The sequence below is a fragment of the Copadichromis virginalis genome, linkage group LG19, assembly GCF_057382275.1.
Source record: "Copadichromis virginalis isolate Kocher_CV1m ecotype Utaka linkage group LG19, C_Virginalis_male_GT1.1, whole genome shotgun sequence".
Lineage (NCBI taxonomy): Eukaryota > Metazoa > Chordata > Actinopteri > Cichliformes > Cichlidae > Copadichromis > Copadichromis virginalis.
The window spans coordinates 11,491,227-11,519,007 of NC_140636.1; the positions used below are offsets into that span (position 1 = coordinate 11,491,227).

Below are 27,781 nucleotides of genomic sequence, written 5' to 3' on the forward strand. Positions count from 1 at the left end.
CTTCTATAGCCACGTTGATGCTTTCATGTTGGCTGTCTTGACAACAATTCATGAATGACAGCCTAAATGTCGAATCTAGTTGTTCCATTCAGTCACCCAGGACGCAAACTGACCAATAACGTCCCTGCCTGTCAGACCAACCTGTGTTCTTGGTTAGAGGACGTCAACTCGGACCAATCACAGCTCCGCTACGGAATTCACCATCGAGGACATTTTTGCGTCACCTTTTGCTCTGGTCGTCGGGCAGCCGTCAATGCGCCTGCGTGGCTGTGACAGACAGCGGATTAGCCAATGCAGTACACTGTTTGGGAGGCTGGGACTTCCTGAGCCCACCTCTTTGAGTGACAGATGGGTAGTGCAATAGTATTCTGCTTAGTGTGCGAGTCTAGATGATTGACAGCAAATTATCCAACGAGAGGCGGATACATGAATTTTTAACAAACTCGGCGATTCCACTAACCAATCCTAGTGTAGAAACAAGGCGGGATTCAGCGTTACCAAGGCAAGTCGAGTCCAGTATAAAGGCAATAACATGGTTTCCCAGTGGCTGTTTATGTTTACTTAAAGAACATCTCCGAAAAGGGCGTTTTAGAAGACACAGCTTTGATTTCTGTTTTAACTACAGTTTTTTTTGGACCTTAAGTTTTTTTATGTTAAGATTTACAAGGCCAGTGGCATGTAAATCTAATCACTAATGTGCCAGTCTCACAAATGGAAAGGGGGTTTCACTTTGGAAACGTGAGCATTTCCCTGGTGCTCCTCTTGTTGCTGAAAGCGCTTATCGGATTTGGGACTTCGCAAGCTCAGGGCTCCACCATCGGGAGGGTGCCGCTGTCCACAACCGGGGATTCAGGTTCGACCGCGGGGCAAGATGGTGCAGGAGTCATGAAGCGTGGCTTGGAGAACGTAGGCACCTCGGTCATTGGAGCAGACGTTACCGTGGAGGACGACGACAATGGGTCAGAGGCAGACGAATCACATGGAGAAAGTAACGGAAGCGTCAGAAAGACGAGGTAATTATAGAAACAGCTGCCAACTGATAGTAAGTAACTACACATTAATTATATCGCAACACCACTCTAGCGCCTACAAAATAAAGACGACCCCTAAAATAACAAACACACAAACTAGTAACGCCTCCCTCCCCCAATGTATTTGTAAAGTCATTTTAAACTTATTACTTTTTTTGTCAAGCGACACTTCTTGTTTAGTATTCCTCCGCCGAAGCGGCGCATTCCGAAGTTGCTGGGGAACTAGTTGTTTGTGTCCACTTTGCTCATAAACCTCGTTTTACTGCGTGTTATAATATGCAGCCTTACAAACGGTGCCAAGAAAATAATGCGACAGAAAGGTTAAGTGGAGTGTCACAGCGCAGAACAGGAAAATGAAGCGTTTGTGAGCGAGTTTGGCTTCGTGTCCGATAATGGACGCACACCGTAGCAGATGCGCTAATGCCCCGCTAACTAGAGCTAGCTGTTTTAATGTATTTATCTGGTGTCGGCAGTTTTAGGTAAGTTGCTAACATGTGGGTTACATGTCAGGGCAAAACGCGCCCCAGATAACTGACAGGAAAGTTTGGTGTACGACGAATAGCTTCTTCTTGCAGTTTATGGAGAAAGTGGCTTTTCTATAGTCTGTTGTTATTTTCCAACCGCGAAAGGGGAACACGTTATGAGCTGAAATGCCATGGTTGCTGGAACTTTTGATTCTCTCTGCGGAGAAATACAGGCAACTATGAGCACATTCGCTCTGCCGTCCTAAACCCGGTTGAGTTAATCCGAAAAGCGATCTGAAAGCAGCCCCAAGTTACATTGAATGGAATTTATGTTCCAAGTGAAGATGCAGCTGCTGCTTTCTTTGCAGATTTAAAATGCAAGATTCGTTTATTATAAAACGATAGAGCAGGATAACAGCGGTAACTGGTGACGTCCCCTCCTGTCTGCAGATAATCTGCATCACATTTACATGCACCAGTCTGTTTATTATGCTCTTAACCGTTGAGTTGGACACTTTGCATAAAGCGTTTGTGTTGATCTTAGCGGTTTAAAGCTGTAGCAAAGTGGCCCCGGAGAAGATACATGTAAAAGTATGCAAAATGACAAGCTGTTGTTTGTTTGACAGAAGGAGCTCAGGTTTGCTACACCTTGCTGCTGCTGCTGCTGCTGTGGGAGGGAGGGCGGTGTCTCAGACGCACCTGAGACCATGCTGCATGTCAGTGCTTTAACCTCAGACATAAAATACAACTCTAACGTGTTTAGCGCAGTTACATTTTCACATAACACCTTGAAAAGGCATGCGGCACTGCTGAGAAAGTCCCCTGGATGCCGCCAGTGAAAAGTTTACAGTCTGACACAGACCACATGTTTACCCAGTCCTGTTAGATTACTGCTGCTGCTGCTGCTGCCCAAAGTGAGATGCAGTTCTCGCTGCATCTCACAGTGGGGAGGGCATTGATTTTGTCTTCCTTGGTAAACAGTAGGTTTGACGCCCACCTTAGATGTTTGGTGCAGTGTGTTCCTTTTCTGTTCTTTCATCTTATTTTTACCTTTACAAGTCCATTACACCCACTTTTTGAGTGTAATATAGCTCCTTGAATCAGGATTATATCAGCACGCTTTCTTGCTTTAGGTATCCAAGGTCCTGAGGTCCTGTAATAAATTATTCCCTATGTATTATTCTGAATACGCTGTCTGTTTTCCTGAGGGAGTCATAACATCGAAAACCTTGTTAGAGTCGAACCTTTTGAAGATGCGCGGTGTCGTTTCATCACCTTAATGTTCGAGCTTGCTGCCATTGTATCTACTTGACGGCTGAAACGCAGCGTGCCGCCAATTTTCTGCCAACCTTTTTTACACCCCAGGCTCACTTTAAAGTTTTCTGACAAGACCCGAAGCACCGCGTGCTAGCCCTGGGTGTTCGAGGTGCTATATAAACAATGCTCTTTCACAGCAGGGGGCAACTCGGCATGCTGTGTAGTCTGTCCCGCCATACTCAAGTCAAGAGGTGTAGTTACTTGGTTGGGAAAAATGAAAGATTTCCCAAAATCTTTCAGAGTACTGCCGCACTCTTTTTTTTTTTTACACCCTGCACAAAGCCACAGTTTTACCAGGGTAAACTCGTGGCACGAGGGCAACACAAAAGCTCCTGCCTGGCATCTGCCGTACAATATCAAGATGAACGTAATTAACAGGTAGAAGCAGAATATTCCCCTGCCAGCCACCTCAGCTGCTGCAGGAAAACTCCTGAGCGTTCACCCTGGTGCTGGTCACACCCTTCCACTGCTCGCTTTCTCCCTGCCGTGTCACACTCTCTACTTGCTTTCTGTTCGCTCTCTTACATATTTCCAGGCTTTTTCGCCACAAACTACCGGCTTTTTTCTTTTCTGTTTTTTTGTCACCTTATATAAATAAGTCTTTTGAGCAGTATGTTTAGAAGTTGTGGACTAATGGTCTCTCGACTTTAGTAGTTGTTGTTTGTAAGGTTTTGTTTTTCCAGGGTTACAGCGCAGCAAGCCCGACCACACCAGTCTCTCCTTTGCATTTATTCTCTTTGTCTCTCGCCCTTGAATTTAAGTCTCCCCCTGCTTCTTCTCTGACACCCCTTATCCTCACACACACGCTGCTTTTTAATGTCATCCCTTGAGTATACACTGCCGAGTGCTCCATTTGCATCTGTCCGCCTACAGAGTTGTTGCTGAACTTTAGAAATGTCACAAGAAACAAAAAAGAGTGATTTTTAGGTAGGTTTCTCTTGTAAAGGGGCTAATTTAACTAAAAAAATAAACAAATAAGAGGCGCCTTAAATGTCAGAAAACACATTTTCAGGAAGCGTGGAAATTGCCTGTTTTTAAAGGAAGTTGTTTGAAATGTGTTGCTTATATTTATAATAGCGACAGTGAACTTGTATTTGGTTAAAATGAATGTGAAACGGTGAAGTTGAACATCTCCCACCGTTAATTAGGTCAGCTTTTTGAAAACATTCTGCAACCTTTTGGGACTTTTACCTGCTTGACTTTCCAAGTCAAACAGACCCTGTGGCAGTAAGTGGCACCCTGTACTGCTCTGGATTTAACTACTCTTTCTACTTTTCAAGCATCCCAGTAACTTTAGTGCTTTGTTAAGAACATCATAACTCTCACATCTGGATCCCATTTTATATAAAGTATAATAGATCTCGAGTAAAGACCTGCTTTTCTTTTTGTTGTTGTTGTTTTCTTCTACTTCTGATTGAGATTTGGGAGTCGAGCACTTCAAAGGCAAACTCTTGAAAACCAGTCAGCGCTCAGATGTCAGCGTTTTTCAATTTCTGTCATTTATAAAAGCCCCTCCTTCCACTTCTCTATCCTGTAATCTATAAATATTGTAGATGTTTGCTTTGATCCGGCATTCAGCGTGCGACGAGCCTGCTGTTGTGTCGGCTGTCGCTTCACCTTTAACGCTTTCATCCTCGTGCCGTAAACGTCGCCCTGGAGACGTGGTGTTTACGTCTGTCTCGGCGCACGTATATGTGTACATATAGGATTTAACCCTTTAGTGTGTGTATATGTGCGAACCGTGTGTGTGTTTGCCCTGCCAAGTTTAAAGCCTCTGCCAGCAAGTGCTCCACGGGGCCCTTCAGCACCTTCGGGAGCACTTGGAGGTGAGAGGACAGCAGCTCTGTTTGAACGTGCTCCCCCGACTGCCCCCTCCCCGCCCCACCCACCCTCAGGGCCCCGTAGCTGCAACAGCTCTTCTGGGCTGCCGTGCTCGCAGGCTGGCTCCCACCAGCCTACTGCTTAGCAACAGCCAATCGGCCAAGCTGGGCGACTTGGCGGCCAATTGCGTCGTAGACGGGCTGGTGCTCAGAATTTGAGTTGACTGCACGGGTCTGGCTATAGTTAGGTAAAGGATGAAGTGAAGAGTTTTTATTTTTTTTCATTTTCCTCACATTGTATCTTTAGTCTGCTCTGTGTAACCAGGGAGCTGCTGAGTGCGTTTTAATAATAGACACTACTGTCCCCAAAAATAACAGGTCGCGATGAAGCTGATTGAACTCCATCACTGGAGAAGCTCGTAATTGATCGCTCAAAACTGGCTTCTTTAAACCCGGCACTTGTTTTCCTGCAGAGGTCTGAATATATAACTCCACTTACCAAGCTCACAGTGGCTTTAAACGAGCTTATATAAGATCTTTTTACCTGTTTTATCCTCATTGTCCGTTCCTTATGTAACCATGTTTTGTTTTTTAAGTGCTGCCTGGTGCTTTTTAATGCTGACCTTTAGAGTCTTTGTGTCTGACCTCCTGAATTTCTCTGCACTTGATGAACACAGTCCGAGATCATAGAAGATGCTCGCATGTACAGAGGTAGAAACTGTAAACAGTCTTTTGAACGTGTGACTGCTTGACAGCAGTGTTGTTCGAATCCGATTATCAGAATAAGTGAATTTATTAGGTCAGTGGCTATTTCGGTAAGTCGGCAGGACCCCCGTCTAGCAGCACTGCAGTATGGGTGGGGCAGAGGCAAAAAAAAAAAGGTGCGATACTCTGAGAGAACGGGAGCGAGAAAAGGAGGGAGGGGAGGATGAAAACTCCAGAGTTGGCTGGTAGTTAGCAGGACCACGCTGTCTTGTTTTCACTCTCAACAGCTCCTCACTGCTTAGCAACAACGAATCACATCCGCGGATCGGAGCTGCGCCCCAGCCAATCGGGCGGCAGGAGCGTGGCGCCATAGAGTTTATATTTTACCACGTGTGAGGCTGGAGAGAAGAGCGCACTTCTGCAGGAGAGAAAAGAGGAGGAGAGAGATAGTGACACTTTTAAATGGTGTGTGTGTGTTTTTATGCTTGTACTAGAAGTTGTTTTTTTTTCTGTTAAAAAACCACACCCTGTGCTCTCTGTGCTGCACTCGCCATGCATGTATGGCCAACTATTCGCCACAGCTTTTCCACTTGAGGCCACTGAAGGCTTTCTCCTGCTGGGACAAAGACCTACAAACATGATCACTTGTTTATTTAGCAGGTCCAGGGACAGTTATGTAAACCTTCAGATCACATTAATCTGTGATTAAGCTCTGGTGTTATGTGACCTTTCATGAAAGATGTCACCTTAGGGTAAGTGGCATTTTGATGTCATGTCAAGCACATTTGCGACACCCTTTGCTGTCTCTTTTGAAGCGGCCAGCTCTGCTTGCATTGCCGTGGTAATCGACAATGTCATATTTAGAGCTTTTCTGTGGCGTTGCCCGTCAGACAGTGCACTGTTTAAAGGATTGCACATGACCCATTTTTTTTTCCTTTCCTCCTGCTGGTGCAGCTGTGTTGGTATTGGGTGCGGCCGGCTCAGAGCTGCATCCATAACTTTCTCACCACGTGCTCCCCATGCTCTCATATTTTTTTTTTCTCTGCCTCTCAGTGGCTGTGAGTTCGGCTGAGCGGCAGCAGCGCGGCAGCAGAACTCCACAGCCCGGGCTGCTTTGCTGTTGCATGGTTACAAGCATCCGTGCTCCGCCATTGGCTCGAAGTCCGCAGAGCTCGCCACCCATTGGCTAAACGAGCAGGGAAAAACAGAGCTTCCATTGGCTGCCGGGACACGGCAGGCTTGCTGGGATTGGCCCGGTTCGGCGGTTCCTCGCATCCTTGGAGACTCAGCCTGTGTAAACATCCTGGTTGTTTCCTTCAATGGGAGTGTGTTTACCAGCAGCTCAGCTTTGCCGGTGTGAGCAGACTGAGGCCGAGCGTCTCTGAGGAGTAGAGTCTTGCGAGAGTGAGGCTAATTGGCTCCCTGCTCCGCCATACGCTCTGTGATTGAAGAAGCAGTCAGGACTATTATGACACTTTTGACAACATTACAGGCGAGGACACTAACAACCCCCAGTGTGTTGGCAGCCTCACAACACTCTCTTTCCCTTTTTTCTCCTTTTTTTTAAATTTTATTTTATTTTGCTCAGTCTCCATTCAAACATACTCTTCAGTGTCTCCACCGCCTGCGTCTGTCACAGCTGGCAGCAGCAGCCCCACAGGCTACATGTTATCCCTTTGGTGATGAGCAGTGCTGCAGCGTCTCAGGGCTCAGACGTGGAAAATAAATTGCCTCCAGCTCTAAATGATACAGTAGGGCTATTTGTTTTGTGTCACAGTTTTTGGTTAACTGCTATTTTCGTAGCTGCTCCCTCCCCCACAGCTCGTTTTCTCCATCTCTATCCTGGTACCTAAGTTGTAAAATTAAGTGCCTCCCCCAGCCCGCACCCTCAAATCTACTCATTCTTATCCTTTATCTGGAGTACAAAGAGTCCACAAAAGCCTTTGATCTCCCTCGCCGAGTGAAATTCTTATATCTCCTGATTACTCTTCTTCCATCTCTGAAGTTGAACTTGAGCGACTTCTTCATCACTTTCTACATTCACAGCATGACTCCGTGGTGGTGGGGGCGGGTCTGGCCGAGCGAAGGCCGCCGAAAGCTTCCGCCTTCTCAGAGACTCGACTGCTTAGCAACAACCAATCAGCCAAATATTTTTGGCAGGGTCTCGCAGCCAATTGAGAGAGTGAGAGCGGGCTTTAGCGCTCTGTTTTTATTGGTGGCTTGGAGGATTTAAAAAAAGAAAAGAAAAGAAAGAAAAGGAAAAAAAACAATGTTTTTCTCAGTACGCTACTCTTGAGCGCAAGTGGCGAAGCTGATAATGCTCGGAGCAGATTTGGGGGAGATAATCTTGGCTTCGATAGGCCTGAAAGACACATGGCCCATTACTGTTAAGTGATCTTATTTGCATTTTTATGCAGACTTGCAGTCTTGCTGCTCCACAGCGGCGCGTGCAGCTCCCCGTGAATGTGTCAGCGACTGCGGCGTAACAGAAGAGAAACCTTCCTAAAATTGATTTGCACTCTCAGAAACAATCAATTTGTAAGTTGTCCAAAAGCTTTAACATCCTCCAACATGCTCCTTCCCCTTCATGACTGAAGACTGTTCGATAGCAGAAATCAATAAGGCATTATGGCCAATCATTAGCAGTCTAAGTGATAGATGCAGTGGATGATGCTATTATTAAATGTACTCAAGCTAGTTGATAGATGTCACTGTGCATGTAAATGAACCAAACTGGATGTGACAGCGCAACACGGGAAAGTGAACACATAATATTGTAATATTGTATTCACTAGTTTCCCTCAGCAACTTCTGTCTAGTTGCCCTTGAGGGAGATGGTTGAAATCCCAGTGTGCTCTGGTGGCCAACAGAGGGAAGCTGCCTGGGTCCCAGCTGTGTGGATGTGAGAGCAGTGGGTTCTCAGAAACTGCATGTGTACACGGCAGACCCTCACCAGTTAAATAAAGCTAAATGCCCTGTTGACAGCAGCTCCTCGAGACGGATACAGATCAATAGCTGGGATGTTGCCCCCACCGGAGCTCTGGACATGATTGACAAGCAATGCGGCAGAAGACCTAAGAACCGAGTGGAGGGGTGGGGCGGGATGTCTCAATAATGTTTCAGTCAGGCTGTTACTAGGAAAATGAGAGGAAAAAGAAAACAGAGTTGTTATTAAATATTGCTGCGTTTGCACATCAATGGGGAATAAAAGTACTTTTATTATTATTTTTCTTACCTTAGATAAAGTAATTTGGTATAGCTATAGAGCTGGGGGATGATTACAATACTATCATAACAATAATTTATAAAATCTTCTCTCCTATTGGTGAAAGACTTTAGCCCCTTTGACATACTTGATAGATATGATAAACCATAACTGAAAATTCATGGTTTCACACAGTCACAGTGTGTGTGGTACATATGGTGATCATCCTCTGTAGTTAGTATGCCCCCCACCCCCCAAAAACTAAAACAAAGGGGTTTGTCATGGCACAGATGTGCTGTTAGCTGCTGTTGAAGGTCACCTTGATTCCTAAACAAGTGCAGACTAGAAAAGAGAAGACACCCCTTCACAGTTTGCCCTTTAGTGTCTTATCTGTGAAGGGGTTAGAATACCCCCCCCCCCCCCCACACACACACACACACACTTATAGGACTGCATTAAAGGGCAACGTCGGCTTTAATCTCTTTTGAAATTTAAAATCAGCTCGCAGAGTGCTCATGAGTGCACAGACGAGCCTTAAGCAGTCTTTTCAACAGCGGTATACCGGCGCCCTTGTGTTGATGTGCGGTGATAGCTCTATGAACCCTCATTTGGAAAGTATTTCAAAGTATGTGTATGTTCTATCCACAGGTCTCTGGTAATCATCAGTACCCTGGATGGACGGATCTCTGCTTTAGATCCTCACAACCAGGGCAGGAAGCAGTGGGACCTAGATGTCGGTTCAGGTTCCTTAGTGTCCTCCAGCCTCAGCAAACCTGAGGTAAATCCATGTCTTTGTTTCCCTACTTTCTTTTCATTTCAGTGGAAAATAGGAGGAAAACTTAGCTTTAGTCTGACTAAATGCCACTGCAGGAATTAAAATTTAAATACCAGCCTTAAGGAATAAGCAAAGGTCAACTTAAGCCACTTACACAGGTTAAAACACCTTTGTTTGTGTTATTAATGTCTACTAAAAGATGATTTCCAAAATCTACATGTCAGGGGGAGGTTAAGGATGCAGTCTCATCTCTGTCTCTTCCTCAAAACAAACACTGTCCCTCCTGGCTCTCTCTCTGCAGACTCCAAGACTAGTAATTGAACTCTCTGCACTTTAAACAGTCAAGCAAGGGTTGTTGTTGCTTACATACATTTCATATGTACACACACACACACACAGCGCAATAGACACCAGACATGCTTCACACCCCCGCGTAAATCTGAGAGTAGCTGATTCGCCTGGAGGATTAGCCTCTTTGTTGACTGTAGTAGTTTACACATACAAGCACAGCAAGACCCTCGCCTCTACATGTATACTGAAGCTTAAACCGCCCACACAGACGTGCTGAAAGTGAAGTGGAGCCCAGAGTGAGACCAGAGTGTTGCATGCTAGAAACATGCCCATGGTTCACTTTGATGTGGACTCGCTCTCTGCGAGAGTTTTGCCTCAGGGAAAAAGCCTCTGATACTAACAAGGGTCTGGGTGGCTGCTGAGATCAGTTTAATGTTAGTCTGCTGGTGCTGGTAGAGCATGTCTGAATGTAAGGAACTCTGACTGCTTCATTACTGAGGTAACAATAACAGAGCGATCCAGACGTAGTTCATTAAGTTTAAAACATTTCTGATATCCTGTTTTTCTAGGGGTCGCGTTGCAGTTTGCTGTAAATGTTTCCTAGAAATTTCTTTGATTATGTGGTGTATAGCACAGATATATATATGTATTTATTCACCAAATGATAAAGGAAATACAACTGGTGTAACAGTGTGTATAAAATGAAAGTGTAAAATAAGCAGCTGCAGTCCCAAAATAGCAATTCAGAGTTACTCACTGTGGGAGACTTTCATTCAAATATTTAAGGACCTTTCATAATGAAGGGTGAAGTGATACTCAAGCATGTGTCATTCAGCCTGAAAAGTCTGAATGACACATGCTTAATTTTCTTTTTGGTTCCAGCTTTTAAAACTACAGCTGCTGACTTCATTGATTAGTAAAGCTACAATTAGAAGAAGGGAACTAATCACTGAAATCAGCTGCTATAATGCTGGGTTGCATTTCAAAGGCAGCCTTTAGACTCGAGCATCTCGTGGGCATGTGGTTGAAACGTGCCGTCTGTGAGATTTGGAAAATGAATCGAGCTTCATTACCATTTTCTTTCAAAATCTGGGATTCTTGCAAGTGTGGAGAACCTCTAGAGATTCTGTGATGCACATACAGTATGTACAGTATGCATAAGATAGCTTCTCCACCAGCGTCATCGGAATCAACCCTTTTAAATTTAAATGACTCGATGTCCTGCATGGTTCTCTGCACGCTGAGGAGAATCAATTTTTAAATTTAAATTTTAAATCGAAATTGTTTATTATTCACTTATAAAACTCAGAAACTGGCAAACTATGTAAAGAATGTTTTCCAGCTGGGTTGACGATGTATGATGTTAATTTGGTTTAACGTGTATTGTTTACAACATTAAATGAGTTGCGCAGTTACAAAGGCTTTTAGTTCTCTCATAAATGAATGCAAACTTTTCTAAATATAAAGAATTAAAAGCAGTTATACTCACTATAACAGTATGCTGACACTTCATAAGAAGTGTCATGAAATTCATGGGCATGCACACATGTAACATCCTCCTGTCATCTTCCAGTGTGCTTCTGTTGTGATGGAGTATGGTGTGTGTTTGTGTGCTTTCTTTTTTCACCTGTTGGCTTTCATTTGGCTGACGGAGCGGAACGAGGAGAGATGCCTGTCAGCTCTGAACTCGGTGACTTGCTGCGATGTGACGTCACTTGTTGTGATCTGTCGAGTGTGGGCTGTTTGTGTTTTTGTTTTGTTTTTCGTTTGTTTTTGTGTGTGTGTGTGTGTGTGTGTTGGTGTTGTTTGTTTTTTCTAATATACTTTCTAAGTTTTAATCCAGCCTTACCCTCTCTGTCCTTGTTTACCTGTGATTCCTCTCTCTCTTACCCTGGGGTGAGGGGGTGTGGGTGGGGGCAAAGGCAGGTGGGAAGCATTGCCAGTTGCTCCTGCAACCTCTATTCCCCCCCCCCCCCCCCCCACCTGCCTGCCTGCTGAGCAGTAAGCAAGAATTTCGGTGGTGCTTGCCGGGTCCCTGAGACACCACTCTGCTCAGTGATCAGAGGCTGGGGGGTTGGGTCTCATGCTATACTATTGGCTGGCCTCCACACACCGGGCCGGAAACAACCAGTCGCCTGCTGCATCTTGTAGAGTGTGTCTTTTTTTTCTTTAAGTAATAAAATGAGAGACAGACCCACAAACAGCATTGTCTGCAGAAAAAGCAGCCATCACTTCAAAAAGCAAAGTTACCCCTGAGCTTAGAGGGGGGTTCAAGTGTGTGTGTGTGTGGGTGTGCGCACATTAGACAGTAGAGTCGGTGCCAATGTGGAGTGACTCACACAGGGGGGTGGGGGTGGGGCTAAAGGAATGAAGAAAGAAGAGGTTGGGTGATTAGGGAGGTGAGGTAATGCCTCAGAGCAGAGATGATGTCATCACATAATAGACACATGCTCACTCCAACACACACACACACACACACACACTCTCTCTGCTGGCATGCAGTGCGAATGAATGAATTGGGAGAATTTGATTGATTACAACACGGGGACAAATACTCGCAATAAATCTCCCAGAGCCGCCTTCCAGCTGCTCTGATTTAGTTTTGATTGTTTTGCTTCGTGTGTTTTATCTGAACCCGCGGTGTTAGCGTTTCTCTCGCGCGGTCGGTCTGCCACCTTGAAGTAGAGCAGTAGCCTCGTGGACCAAACATGGCATATTAGCGGTGGGTAAGAGGGGACACTGTTTGACAGGCTCACCGGAGCGTAGGCAGCAGCTTACACACAAACAATTGCGCACATTACGGCTCCCCACACTCCCCCCCCACCCTTAATCTGCCCCCCACGCCCCGGGGGTGGAATATGATGGTATGATCAGTGACATCAAATAATCATCAAGCACATTTGGATGAATGCCTTCATGAAGAAGTGGTTATATAAAGAAAAATGATAACTATAATTTGAGCGTGCACGCTGGAGGCTGGATGTTTCTTTTAGCCAGTAGATGAGTATCTTAAATAAGTGAATGGCTCTGGTCTCTCAGTAATGGTGCATATTTTTCCTGAATGAGTCTGTCTTATAGCTCTTTAAAGATTAATAAGCTCTTAAAATTCATAGTAAATGAGGCACAAAGAGAAGGAAAACGTTTGTGCTGAGAAGTCAGTTTTTTGGGGGTTTTTTTTTAAGTTAACTCTTGAATATTTTATCACATCCTACAAATTAAATGCATTTAATCTAAGACCTTGTTATTTTAATAACCAATAGTTTGACTATAAAAGATACTGAAGCTCTCTCACAAAAATAGACCAGGGCAAACACAGCAGACAAAGACATGGGAACAAAACAGATTGTGGAGGTGGGATGTTCATAAGCATCACTTGATATCTTTATACTTTGGTGATCATATAATCAAATACGGGTTGGCACAGATTATAAAATTACTTTCCCATCCTTAAAGCTTTTTTTACTTTTCGAATAATCTAATTCCAACTGTAGAGCGACAGACTGTTATTTCAATCAAACATATTGTGAGTTATAGCGAGATCTCTGTAATCCTTATGGCTCAGATTTTAATTGGCAAATTTTCCTAACAAATATATATCAAGGTCGACTGAGTGGTGAGTAATACCATGAATCTCTGATAATGTTATGCGGGTCTGTTGCCAAAAACATCAAAATTTGTGACACTGCCAGCTGGTTTGTAGGAAGCTTCCCTTATCAACATCGTGTGTTCATCTAAATCTGAATATTTCCAAATTAAATAATGAAAGCGAATTTAAAAAAAAAAAAAAAAATTACAAATACATTAAAATGTACAGTTTCAGATCATTGTAGGCAGCATACCCCAGTAATAAAAAGAGAGCTGTTAGCAAAGTCACTTAGCTGTAAATACCTTAAGAACTCAGCTCAACTCGTCTTAATCGTTTAACTGCCAGCTTTAAGTGCCGTTCATCATTAGAGAGTTGTCAAAGTAAATCACACCACAAAACTCCTGATTCAGTTCAGTTTAATTTTATTTATATAGTGCCAAATCACAACAACCGTTGCCTCAATGCACTTTAGGTTATTAGACCAAGACCCTATAACACCTTACACCTAATACTGAGAAAACACTGAAAACCCCAACAATCAGATGGCCCCTATGAGCAAACCCTTTGGCGACAGTGGGAAAGAAAAACTCCCTTTTAGCAGGAAGGAACCTCTGGCAGCCAGAGATTAATAATAACAAATGATTAAATGTAGCATGGTGCATAAAGTGAGTGAAACACAAGGTGCACACTCAGTGATACCTGATAAAGGAACCCCGAAGGAGCTCTAAAGCTATACCACTTGAGATCTAATGATTTTTAAGCCCTGTTAAATATTAGTTAAATAAATAATTACATTTCTAAACAATAATTAGGCATCTCAGCTGGGTCCTTAAAGCTAAATTTACTGTGATAATGCAGAAAAAAATATGCTTAAGCACTTTTTAAAAAAGTTATTTACAAGTAAAAGCCACTGGAGAAAGTTTTACAATAAGTCTGAGATAATGATAATGTGATTGACTTTCAGTAATTTGCTGAGCTCGTGGTTTGTAGGACAGTCACTCAGAGTACATATGGGGACCGTGTTTCTGACTTAGAGGACATTGACAAGATGAACAGCTGAGATGAAGCTAACTGGGCTGGATCAGAGAGATGGATTAAACCATCGGGAGCAGGATGACTCATCCACGGCTATAAGAATACCCCCCACCCCCGGCTGTAAAGCTCCTCAGTAGTACCAGTGTGGTGTGATGTGATGGTCAGATTGCTAACCCTTCCTCCTTTCACTTGCTAAATTTATCCCCATCTTGTGTCTAAACCAGCCCCTCCCTCTGAAAGAAAAGATGACATCACCGCTTCTCCTGCCTGTGCTCTCTAATAAATCAAACTGCCACACGTTGCTCCCCGCTGGCATTTTTCTTAATCCGCCACAAAGCTCTGACTTTTTTCGAGTCTGATAGGATTTCCGAAGCAAGGCTACTGACTGATTGGTTGCAGTTTTAACCTCAATAGCACCTGTTTAGCATCAACAAGGCCAAGAATTGGACCCAAAACTGCTGTTATGTCACTCGTGAGTTTGTTGATAGAAGTGAGTCACAAGTTGGACATCGAATGAAAAAGACTCTCTTTTGACAGCTAAATCTGCAGAGGTTAAATCAGGATTAGGCTCAGGGTTTTGGCAATGATGTCATCCTTGTTGAACCAGCACCTAATAGAGCGCGCGCGCACACACACACACACACACACACACACACACACACACACACACACACACACACACACACACACACACAGAGTTGAGGGTAGCACACTTTTATAAAGATTTGAGTTAATTACTCCGGCTTTGAGTTGTATAATGGTTCCACGTCTGTGGATTGAGTCCAAGCGTGTGGAGGCCGGAGCTGCTGCTGTGTGGGTGGATGTGTGTCGGCCAGCACTGTCTGTGTGGCAAAGTGTTTTTGTGTTTTTTAAGGATTGTCTTTTTAAGCTGGGAGAAAAGAAATAAAGAAATACATAAAAACTGCTAGTTTAAAACAGCCGTGTGTACGAAAGGAAAACTGCGTGGGCCAAAAAAACAACATTCCTAATGAATCATTTTGTTTTTAGTGATTTGTCTGTGTGGCATTGAAACACAATGTTAGAGGAGTGCTGGTAACTTATGCAGCAGCTCTAGAGCTTTTATAGTATTTGTAAAAAACAAACAAACAAAATTTATACATATAACCCCAATGAATTTTTTTTTTTAGTTTGTTTTATTGGTAGTGGCGTTTTGATAAATTGTCGCTCATTGTGGTTTTATACAGCTGCCACTTGTGGGGGCTCACAGGCAGTTATTTTGTTGCCAAACTCATAACAAATATAAACATTGTCCCAATTTTGATTAGCAACGCTGACCTGGCAATTTAGAGACTGAATTTAAGATGCTTATTTTAAAAAATATCAATATAAGTCATTGCCACATCTTTTCTGTTTTCAGAAGTTCCTTTTATTTTATTTAGAGCGGTCTTCTTCTAGAAACCAAAACTAACCTGACTCTGCGTTTTGTTTTTTTGTTTGTTTGTTTTTTGTTGTTGCAGGTGTTTGGCAATAAGATGGTAATACCTTCCCTGGATGGTGCCTTGTTTCAGTGGAACCGGGACAGAGAGAGCATGGAGGCAGTGCCTTTCAGCGTCGAGTCCCTGCTGGAGTCGTCATATCGCATTGGAGAGGACACAGTCCTGGTCGGGGGGAAATCCCTCACCACCTATGGTCTGGGGGCCTACAGTGGCAAGGTCTGTGAAACAATTTCAAGAACAACCTGATAGGACAGGTTAACACGTGTCAAATCTATTAGCATACTAACCAGTCCGGCGCAGTAGGATAACCGACTTTTGTAATTTCCCCCCTGTTGCTTTCCTCAGCTTCGGTACATCTGCTCTGCGGGGGGCTGCAGTCGCTGGGAAGAGGACGAGGTGGAGACCGAAGATGTGCTCCTGCTGCAGAGGACTCAGAAGACTGTGCGAGCCATCAGGCCTCGATCGGGGATGGAGAAGTGAGTCAATCAAAGCTAATTCACAGAGCAGCTACTGACGTTGTTTTTATTAACAAAGTTGGCTATTTAGTCACTAACAGTAGTGAACAACAAGCAGTAGTAAGTAGAAGGAAACCACAGGGTAACATGAAAGACCAGAAACGTATAAGGCAGGGATTTTTATTTAAATCATGCATCTTCGCTGTTTGTGCAAGGTGGAACTTTAGTGTCGGAAACTTTGAGCTGAAACTCGTTCCGGAGATGCAGCCTGGAATTAACTTCCTGGAGGGCGAACTAGCAAATGGTGACAGCTGGAAGGAGAGTCAGCGGGTCATCGCTGATGAGCCAACAGAGAAACGGCAGGCCGAGAACCACCAGAATCAAAACCAGCATTTGGACCTAGTTATCAAAGTGTCTGTTCCTGATTGGAAGGTCATGGCTTTCAGCACCGGGCCTGATGCACAGCTGGTCTGGGAACATCAGGTTAGATGCTTAAAATAAATCCTCTGGTCACTTATTTATTAGCGAGTTTTAGTGCTTTAATGGAGTTCAGTGCTTCATGACTTTGACTGTGGAGCTCATTAAAGTATTTCTACTCATTCTCACGTGTGTCGTGTAGTTCTGCACTCCCATCGCCTCAGCTTGGCTGGTGGGGGGTGGTAAAGTTACGCCAATCAGCCTGTTCGACGACACCACCTACAGCAGCCAGTCCAAAACAGAGGAAGACGAGGAAGACGAAGATCCAGAGAAAGCGCGGGAATCTGCAGAGTCCAGTGTTTACCTAGGTAACTTCTTACATATGTATACAGACGCTTCACTATTCCTGTAAGGGTTAGGAACCAGTGATTGTGGATAACCGTGTTGACTGTTGGGGTTTTTTTTTTAGGGATGTTTCAGGGGCAGCTCTACCTTCAGTCATCGGTAAAAATCACGGAAAAATTTCCCTCCAAAGCCATCGGTTCAGAGAAGGACATAATTCCACTACCCACTGTCAAATGGAAGCCTCTAATACGTAAGTTTGCAGCACCAAAGGGACTAAATTCATGATTACATGCAGAGTCAGGGCAGAACGGCCAAAGCCCATCTTTAAGAACAAAGTTACACCATGTTCCAAGAAGTATTTGATGTCACGTGGACACAATCTATCACCATGCTCCCTGTAGCCCAAAGCTTTGCCCTTCATTCTTCATCGTCCAAAACCTTTTATTCCATATTGATCAGTCTTTCTTGTGAGATACAAGAAGTTATTCATCTTGTCCTTGATGCAGATTCTCCATCTCGGACACCAGCTCTGGTCGGCTCTGATGAATTCGACAAGTGTCTAAATAACGACAAGTTCTCCCACGACGAATACAGCAATGGAGCCTTGTCCATCCTCCAGTATCCATACGGTAAGAGTTTAATTGTGCAATGTTACTCCGTACGCACATTCTAGCTGTTAAAGTTGAAATGATTTGAAGTGGACTGAAGGATTTTTGCTTCTTCTTGCTCCAGACAATGGCTACTACTTCCCCTACAGCAAGCGTTACCGAGAGAAGCGTGACACCGCCATAAGTCTCATAAATGGAAACGGGGCAGGAGGTGAGAATCGAAGAAGAAAGGATCCCGTGCTGCTATTACCCTGGTGGAAGGAGATTCTGGGCACCATCATCTTTTGCATTGCCACCACCACTTACATTGTACGCAAGTTTTTCCACCCTCCTGCTCCTGTGGCCTACGTGAGGGTAAGAGCCAAGACACAGTCCGCAACATTAATGCCGCACCGACGGTGCCTACTGGTCATTATGTTTGCCGTGTAATGTTTGTAACATTTTAGATCTTTTGTCTCAATTTTTTTCACAATTACTGTTGCAATAATGAGCTGGTATGGATGACAAAATGATTTCTTCATCAGGAAACATCCATGTTCTTCCACTTATCTAGTTCAGGGTTCCCAGGGGCTGGAGGATGGATAGCTTGATTGCTTAAAAAGTTAGTTTCAAACAAAAACTGGATACTGTTAGTTTTACTGTGTGATCAGAAAGTGTTCAGACTTCCTTATGAAATCTAAAAAAGATTATCTTCCCTTTTAATTTCTCTGAATCACTGTATGTTTATTGAGGTAGACTTGTGGAAATTCATTTCGTTGGATGTCAGATACCTTGCTGTCTAATAGGCTCACAAATGCAAAAAGCCAGTCATTAGTTTGAAAGAAAAGCCTGCTGAGCTGATGGACAGCTTTGTGTCATCACACAGATCTGGGAAATGCTGCAATGCAGTTTCAGCTGGATTAAAGATCCCAAGAGGAATATTTAAAAGGATAAAAAAATAAGCAGTGGGGGAGAAGAGCCTTGGTAAAAGAGTTCATGGAGAAATTGAAGGTCACTTTGTCTGAACTCCAGTGATCCTATGTGAAAATGTGAGAAAAATCAGAAGGACAATCATCACTGCAGCACTCCACCAATCAGGATTTTTTTAATGATTGTTGGAGTGCTGCAGTGAGTGGCAGGGATTTTGTCATGGTGGAAAGACACAAGATTGAAAATGTGACTGACCTCAATTCTGTCAATCTGAACCAGTTCATCAACAGTAGCACAGCAGGTAAACCCAGTGGTGGCAGCAATGTGCTTCACGGCTGTTTTTCTGCAGAAATGACAGGAAAACTAAAGCTAAACTGTGCAAAGGGCAGCGATACTTTCAAGAAAGAAAACTAGTTTTGCTTTAGTGGGGCCTCGTACCTGACTTGAAACTCGCCTTTAAACAGAACAGTGATCCTAAACTTGCAGTCAACATCATTGATTACTCTATGAATGTTTCTCTGCCAGGCCTGATTTGATCCCAGTCGAACTTTTAACACCTGAACCCAGCTGTTCACTCACGATCCCCATCCATGCCATCCGAAAGCAAGAAACAGGGTCTAGTGTCTATGTGGGATACTTCTTTTTGTTTTCATGTTTATAGGGGTTAGCTGTATACATTTCCACCTTCTTTTTCTTGCGACTGTTAAATCTTTAAGTGTTTCTTGCCCAATACGCCACAAACAAGGTAAACTTGTTGTTTGTTTGTTGTTTGTCGTGTTTGTAACGTGTCATTTTTGTCATCCTCCTGTCCCTAAAAGCAACGGAAAGAGTCGGAGACACAGTGCCAGACAGACAGCAAGTTTGACCTTGAAGTTGTGGAATCCAAAGAGCCGGTTGCCATGGAGACCCGTTCCAGCGAATATGTATCCAGGTAAGGCGCACCGTTAAACAAAACGTGTCCCGTGTCAAAAATATTTGCAATGATTCGGGAGAACTTCACTTAGCAATGTGCCGGGAGTGCTCTGTACAGTTCAGTCAGATGCCAGCATCACTTTTTCAAGGTGTAGCTACAGATTCGGCTCTGTTACCATGGTGACCAGTGGTCTTCCAACCTGCCTTGATAGGACAAGGCAGAGATGGGCGATATGAATCGTAGTAGTTCATGATTGGGTAACTCAGCTGTTTGGCATCAAATGAAAATGGCCTCGGTCCCCTCAGACCGCACCCTACAACAGCAGCATCTGCCTCAGGGTCAGAGTGTCGTTTTACATCACTGTCAGGACATTGTCAGAATTTCTAAATATGATCAGGAGCCGTAATTTATGGGCTGCCGCTGCCCTCCCGCAGTGTGATCGATGAGGGTTTTTGCGTGTTTACATCTGTGAGCCTCACCCTCCTGGAACAGAAGTGAAAACTGATTTTAATCTGCAAATTTCTGTCCTCTTGGTGTCACCACTTGCACATTCTCTTCTTTTTGATCCACCCGAAAATGACAAACACCCCACCCCACCCCCTCTCCTTCCTTCAAAGCTGCTGCTGCTTCTGCAGTCCATGCAAATCACTTTTGCCGAACAACTTTCCTTAAATAAAACCGGCGGCTGTTGCAGCAGCTGCGGCGGGCATGAGTCAGGATCATTAGGAGGCAGATTGGGATCAGGAACCTTGAATCGCATGCTGCCCACACACATCCTAATAAGAGCCTTTTAATCCCCCTGAGCAAACCGAGCAGGGATGTTTTGACAGGGTGGAGGGGATGGAGTCGGTGTGCGCCTGTGTCTTACGCAGCAGTAAACACAATGATTTTGCATAAAAAGAACTTTATAATGATCCTTGCTGGAACTGTTTGACGTGCCAAACCGTGAGATACATGTAATATGCAACACTGTGACAGCTGTTGCTTTAGTTTAAAGGCAAGCTATGCTTGCTTTTGAAAACTTCTGCAACTGCAAATAATGTCTTCTCTTTAAGAGATTAAGTGGGAAGTAAACCTGCCAGAAAGTCATAAAGTTTAAAGTTTCTCTTTGGTTTGTAGAAATGTATTTTTGCTGACCTTAAAGTGGAGTGTGGCCAAGGCAGTGAAAAAACAAAGCACTTATCTTACACACTGGTTGTAATTCCCTCTCTGATAATTGGGATTTATAATTTAAAAGGCCTCCTTCTTGGTCTTTTTTAAATTATCAGAGATCCAGATGATAATTTTAAAGCACTTGGAGGGCCGCGAGTCGTCTTTCCACACTGCTAACCAAAGTGTCTCTCCTCAGGTACCTGACAGACTTTGAGCCAGTGCAGTGCCTCGGCCGTGGGGGGTTTGGCGTCGTGTTTGAAGCCCGCAACAAAGTGGACGACTGCAACTACGCCATCAAAAGAATCCGCTTGCCCAATAGGTAGCGCATCTCTCGCTAGGCTGCGCCAGACTTCCTTAGCTGGAGGCTATTAGCTCTTCCTTTATCTCTGTTTTCTCTAAAGCTGTTAAACTGAGTTATGTAAGCAGCAGCCCACTGGTCTAAACACAGAAACCCATGCAGAGGAAGCTGACATTTCAGAACAAATATTATCTGTGCGCTATAATTTATGCTGACAAGCATGGGTAATAAATGTTTAGCTGCAGTAGCTCTGTGTGTTTTTGTTCTACATAAATAAGCAAAAGTGGCATTATAGTTTGATCCTCGTGTGAAAGGGGCTAATTATTTTCAGGCCTGCTGTGCTTATTCAACCTTTGGTGGAGACTTGTGGCTTATTACAACCTCAGTGGGGTTTTTTTTTTTTTTTCATTTTTTCGTTTTTCTGTCGTTCAGGGAGCTGGCCCGGGAGAAGGTGATGCGAGAGGTGAAGGCTTTAGCAAAGCTGGAGCACCCGGGGATCATTCGCTACTTCAACGCCTGGCAAGAGAGCCCTCCTGAGGGCTGGCAGGAGGAAATGGACCAGAGGTGGCTGAAAGATGCAAGGTGAGCCAGATGTTTTTAAACCTTTTGTAGCTCAGCTGGCCGAACCAGCGTGCGGACATCCAATGAAAATCTAGCTGTCCCCTCTGGAATCATTAATTAGTGACATTTGTGACAAATGGTGCACCACACATCTTTATCCCACTTGGCTAATTTGATTCACAGATGTTAAAATGCCACGGGATAAAAAAATCTTGTGCGCATTAAAATTGAGTATTTAAAATTTAATTTGATGTCTGCTGTGTGCTGCTTTTAATTGCTTTGGTGGATATGTATTGATTAGAACCATGTCCCCGTGCACTACACATGTAATATTACTACTGTGCTGTTTTTACAGCTCACATGACAAAAATCTGAAAGAACTACATTGAAAGCACCTTCTGCCTGTTGTTCATGAGTCCTTATTTAACTGCTGAAATGATTGGCACACATCTTCTGTTTGTCTTGCATCAATATTGGGAGAAACAACAATCCTTTTTCTCTTTCAGTACCACTGACTGGCCAATGAGCTTCCTCGATCACATGGAGGCTCTGTCAGTCAAAGTACCCGTGTCCAGCTCAGTGTCCCCTGTCCTCAACCCTCAAGGAGATGCTCATGAAGCATCAGCCAAAGATCATGTGCTGTTTTCCAGCAGCACAGGCAGCATTGTGGGCTTTGGCACCAACCTGTCCTTCCCCCCGCTGCTGGGCCACGACAGCCTAATGTCTGAGAGGGACAGCCAGGCCGACCCTGACGCGTCAGACACCCCCCACTCGTTCGAGCTCTGCCCTCCCCGCGGTCCCAGTGACTGCACTTCCTCTTCCTTTGATATTGTGTTCGAGGATTCGGGCTGCGATCGAGATGCCGACGCAGACACGGACTCTGCCTCTGGCCCAGCCAGTCCTGGCACGGTGACGGAGAAGAACAGTTCGTCCTCGTCACACACCAGACGACAGGAATCTGTCCCCCCCGTCTCTTCCTCTCCTCCTCGGCCAACCTCGCTCGCCCTGGCTCTCCCCACAACACCTCCAAATCCGCGGGTTCAACCTTCACCTAAGGTTTGTGAATAGTTTTGGGTTCTTGTTTTTTTTTTTTTTTTTTTAACAATATATCCACTGTTTTTAAGAGTGCAGTGTGAAATTGTAATGTGGTGAATCCTCTCGCCCCGTCTCCAGGTCTACCTGTACATCCAGATGCAGCTCTGTCGGAAGGAGAACCTGAAGGACTGGATGGCTCAGCGCTGCCTGCTGGAGCAAAGGGAGCACAACCAGTGTCTGGACATCTTCTTGCAGATTGCAGAAGCTGTCGACTTCCTGCACAGCAAGGGGCTTATGCACAGGGACCTCAAGGTGAACATGTACACATTGTCTGTGCGTGTGTGACCATCTAAATTCTGCAGCTTCAGTTAAGGAAGAAAAACTTTCCTTCAGACTTGACTGGATTAGAGTGTTGTGTGTTACTGTGTTTGTTTTATGGGCAGCATGTGAAGTAGAGCTTTGTAAACCACTCTGCTGTCGTCGTTCTTTGTGTGGTGCGCGTGATGTAACCTGTAACTGCTGATCCTGCAGCCCTCCAACATCTTCTTCACCATGGACGACGTAGTGAAAGTGGGAGACTTCGGCCTGGTGACGGCAATGGACCAGGAGGAAGATGAAGATGAACCGAGCGCCCTCACGCCTGCCCCACTCCTCACCCGCCACACGGGCCAGGTCGGCACCAAACTCTACATGAGCCCAGAGCAGGTGAGGAAGCGCCGTTCATTAAAGAAAAAAAACAACAACATTTAGTTCTTGGTTTCCTGCTTCTGCAGTCAAGACTAATTATGTGCTTTCCTTTTTGTCCTTGCAGCTCTCTGGAAACTCCTACTCTCATAAAGTGGATATATACTCTCTGGGTCTGATCCTGTTTGAGTTGCTGTATCCTTTCAGGACTCAGATGGAGAGAGTGAGGGTGAGTCAGAAAACACATATCCTTATAAACCTGGCTTATTATTACTTTATTTTAGGATCTGTAAAAGGGTTGTGAATTACATTGTAATTAGGTTTCCTTAACAACCAAGAGATTAATATTATTGTAGGATTAATTTGTATTTAACATGATCTAAAACTGGTTTGAGTTCCTTTGCAAATTGTGCATATTTGCTGTCTGGATCCTGTTAAACATCTCAACATCCAAAAACAATTTTGAGCTTAAAAAATAATGAAAAACATTTACTGTTCATCTTATTTACTTGTTCTTACTGAGCTGCAGCGCCTATGAAGGTTTGAATAAAATGTGTTGTGGAACTTTTGAAAAACGTAAGAAATGATTCAATGACCGGATGATTCGGATTGAAATGAAATGATCTCATTTTGGCTTCAGTAAGAAGCCCAGCTGGCCAATTGTGTGTAAGCTAGTGAGGCCGTTTATCTTCCTGCCTCCTACAATGTCATTATGTGTTGAGAAATCAAGAATTCACGATTGCTGATTATTGTTATTTCTCTCGTCGTTGCCGTTTGTTTATGTGTTGGCTTTACCCACGAGTGCTCACGTGAGGCATGCACAGGCAGTTTCTTAGTAGCCATGAAGTCTTTGTCTCAGCAACAAAGGACCTGGTAAGCCATTAGCACAGCTCGGCTCACAGGTGTTTACATCCTTTCTTCCAGACACTGACAGAAGTGAGAGTCCTGCGCTTCCCAGAGGTTTTCTCCAAAAACAATGTTCAGGAGGTGAGTTGTTATCTGCTGCCACCTAGTGGCTGTAAATATGCACTGCATCTGAGCCAGAAATGTAAGATATACAGGATTGGGAGGTTTCTTCTCATCAGTGGTGCCAGCAGGACTCCAATTCATAATTTGAGCTCTCTATAATAATATTAGGAGCCCTAACTCTAACTTTAGCAGTGCTTCATTTTCAAAAGCCTAAAAAAGATTCTGTTGTCTGAGCTTATTTGCTTCCAAACACATAAAAGTTACTTTTGTCTAATTCCTTATTCACAAGGGGTCGCAACAGCGGGTCGCTCCCCATGTTTGATTTGGGAGATTTTCACGCTGGATGCCCTTTCCTGACGCAACCCCCAAAGGATGACATCAGCAAAATCCAACACAGCCAGAGTGTCTATTAAGTGCCAGAAATGTTGGCAAATTAATTCGAAACAATCCAGCTTGCAATACATTTGCATCATAACAGAGGAAGCTGTCAAAATTAATCAACGAAAGAATCCAAGGGAATGTTGTTACAAGTGTTTAAGTGAAAGTCTTCTGTATGCACAATCCATGCAGGATTATAGCTTCTGTTGCCGCTAGCGCTTATAATGAAGTCAGTCACAGATTTAAATAGACTATAAAATAAATGAAAATCCGTTTGCACACTGAAAAGTTAAAAGCAGCATGACTCATTTGCTGATTTATATTAATACTCGAATTACAATTAGAATGACTTATTTAATCAAATACACAGATGAGCATTTTTTTTAAATTACCGCTCTGTATTAAGCATGGGACTGACCACCGAACTACAAACTGAGGCTGTAATTTGTTGTTTGTGTGGTCCTATGATCTTGTTTACCTGTTTTCTTTGTAATTAGATTAACATAATCCCAGAGCATAAGCTGTGATTCTCTGACACTGGAAATTACTTCTTACCTGAGTATCTCACTGTGCTAGTAGTAGTTCTGAGCCGTAGTATTTAAGTTGTTGTTGTTGTTGTTGTTGTTGTTTTTTAATTATTTAATTTAGTATTGTATTATTCTAATGTTTTTATAAGCAAAGCAGTTGAAGAAATGGATGATAATGTTATCTGACAGATTTTTACTGTCTGTTTCCTCCCTGTTTAGCTGGCCATGGTCCACAGCATGCTGTCACCGAACCCCAACAAGCGTCCCGAGGCGGCTGATATCACAGGGATGCCCCTCTTCCAGGAGCTCGAGCTGCCTTGCCGATTGGCCGTGAGGCAGCGCTCCCGCACTTACAGCGCCTCTTCGATGGGCCGCCCCTCACGCCAGACATCAACTAACTGAAAACCTTACAACATGTGACCCCCACCCCCACCTTGTGGTCTGCCACCCTACTGAAACCCCTCGGTGCCCTGCCATCCCATTGCGCTTCGGACACAATCACATTGAACACTAAGAACAGCAGATGTGCTGGATGGCGTCGCGCTCTCTTTACGGTAGTGAGGCACACATCCTGCACAGCTACGTTTCTTAGTAAATACACATGCCGTTACATTTTGTTGCCTAGGCTTCCAATTTTAATCTTGCTTACAAATGAAGGGATATTTTAAAAGCGACAGCCGTTCCGTAACGTTCACTGCCAGGCTTGGCTCGAGTGGTACTTAGTACTTGCGAATAATTATCAGTGGCTATTTTAAAACAGCCCTGATTACCTGACGGGCAGCGTTTACTGTATCCAGACAGCTCGGAGTAGACTCGGCTTGTGATTTATTTCGCAGTGTTTACCTGTGATTATCCTAAAGCGTTGCCGTTCTCCTGACTCTGACATGGCACACGTGCTAAGAACATGCTGCTTCCTCCCAACGTTCAGCCAGTGTTCACTCACTCACACTACACCTCAGGTATCAAAACCAAGAGGACACTCCAAAGGGGCCTTTGATGCTTGATCATCCTATCTACTAGTGATTTGTACTGGTCACTAGTACGAGCACTAATTGGTGTTCTGACACCCAACATGCCTGATACGGGAGACCAAAAAAAAGAGACCACTTTTTTTCCCCCTGTTTTTGTTTTGTTTTTTTAATGCGAGAAGGTGATGTGTTGCATAGAAAGAGTTTATGAGTCCTTTCCATCAGATATGACTTGCCTTTAGAAAGGGCCTTTGGCCCCTTCTGAATGAATGCTGAGCCTGTGGCTCTTGTCCTTTTGTATGTACCTGTTAGGAAAATGAAGGGGTGAATGTGAGTTTCTGTGTAAATTCTACACAATGACTCTGAGGTGCTCAATCATTTTCTAACACCTCCTCTTTGCTCTCTGTACAGAACTGAAGAGAAAACCCTGTTTATATGCTTTTCTTTGTAATTCCTAAGACCAATCTTGTACATATTGTTGCTTGTAAATGGCTTTTTCATTAAGCTACTGTAAGATAGTGTGATATACTGTGAGAGAGGAAACAAAGAGGAGACGATCTCTGATAGCTGAATGTTACTGCGTGACCTCCAGAGACGAGATGATGGTGGTTGCCTCTTTGAAATTATTCTCAGTGTTTGTTTTCACATGTTAGGGGACCCAAGTGGAAGGGGTTTGCCGGAGGAGAATCTGCATGAACCAGAGTGCCATTTGAAAGTCAGTTAAGTGTACTTTTCTTCGACGGATAACTCGCCTCACGTTTTTGGAATTGTGCTACTGTGCTCCGACCCCATCCAGCTGGTGTTCCCAGTGAAGCACAAAAACACAAATACTGAGGTCTGCAGCCCTCCTGTGATGCAGAAAAATAGCATTTAGCTAATAAGTCGATACTGTCGATACCCCTCTACACTGTGTACTGGGGGACCTGGACCTGATGTTGGTTATGTGATCCACATTTTTTTTTATGTGCATTAGAAGTGCTGAATCACATGACCCATTTGTAACTACACACTCACTAATTGTAACATGCTTTCAATGATTGTACTTTTTTAAGGCTCTTGTCTTTTTCTTTTTAAAGCACAGTTTTTTGATTATCTTCAGGGTTTTTGATTACTGTAAAATCCTGACTGTTACAGGAAGTCATAGTGATGTTTGCTCATCCATCCACTCGGCTCACTGAAGACAAGCCATTCATGTCCAAATCCAATTCTCTCGACGATGATTAAAACGAACTGTAAACCTACCACGACAGAGGTGGAAATTGCTTTAAGGACTGTATAAAGAAGGTGTTCTTTCGTCACACCTTTTGTAGACTAAATGTTTCATATCTGATTCAGACATTTGATTCAGGGCAAATTCTTCTAGCGGAGAAAACGTTTCGTCCCCTGTTTTAATTCCAGAGTGAACTGTGATTATTCATGGACAAGGATGGGGACTGTAATCACCTACAGCAGGAGATGGCTTGTCATCTTTATACCATTAATACTGAAAACAGCATTATAGAGTATTGTCAGAGGTTCTGCGCTTTTCCCTCTTTTCTGTCAATCCAAGAAAATGTGATTACAGTGTAGGTCTTCTCTCGCGCTTTGTTAAATCGTGTTTCTCCTCCTTCCACTCCAGGCGTCCGGATGGTTTCGTTGAAAAGTCAGACCCTTCTCCTCGGCGTCTGATCTCTCCTCCTAGACATGTAGTTGCGTGTTCTTGTGCACAACTCCCATGTTAAATTGTAAATATGTTCATTTGCTTTATTTATGTTTTTGATGCCGTGATCAATCCTTTTGGGGTTGGTGTTATTACGAATGCGCTTCATTCGATGGAGTGCATTGGAATATGATGACTTCTTAAAAGTCTAAATTTAATAAACTGTTCTATACCGTT

General features: G+C 43.9%; 1 protein-coding gene across 2 annotated transcripts; it reads left to right on the forward strand.

Annotated features, from left to right (window-relative positions):
- Positions 1-159: 159 nt before the first annotated feature.
- Positions 160-27,781, forward strand: eif2ak3 (eukaryotic translation initiation factor 2-alpha kinase 3). 2 transcript variants are annotated; one of them, XM_085440710.1, is made up of 18 exons: positions 160-1,013; positions 9,191-9,320; positions 15,708-15,902; positions 16,032-16,162; positions 16,357-16,624; positions 16,761-16,926; positions 17,028-17,153; positions 17,410-17,532; positions 17,636-17,865; positions 19,239-19,351; positions 20,682-20,804; positions 21,216-21,365; positions 21,851-22,400; positions 22,518-22,691; positions 22,911-23,084; positions 23,191-23,292; positions 23,988-24,050; positions 25,157-27,781. In XM_085440710.1, exons 1-18 carry the CDS (start codon positions 712-714, stop codon positions 25,337-25,339), a joined length of 3,303 nt encoding a protein of 1,100 aa, XP_085296836.1. In that variant the 5' UTR covers positions 160-711; the 3' UTR covers positions 25,340-27,781. The 2 variants fall into 2 exon arrangements, with proteins under 2 accessions (XP_085296836.1, XP_085296837.1); XM_085440711.1 differs by lacking the exon at positions 160-1,013 and adding an exon at positions 1,228-1,510.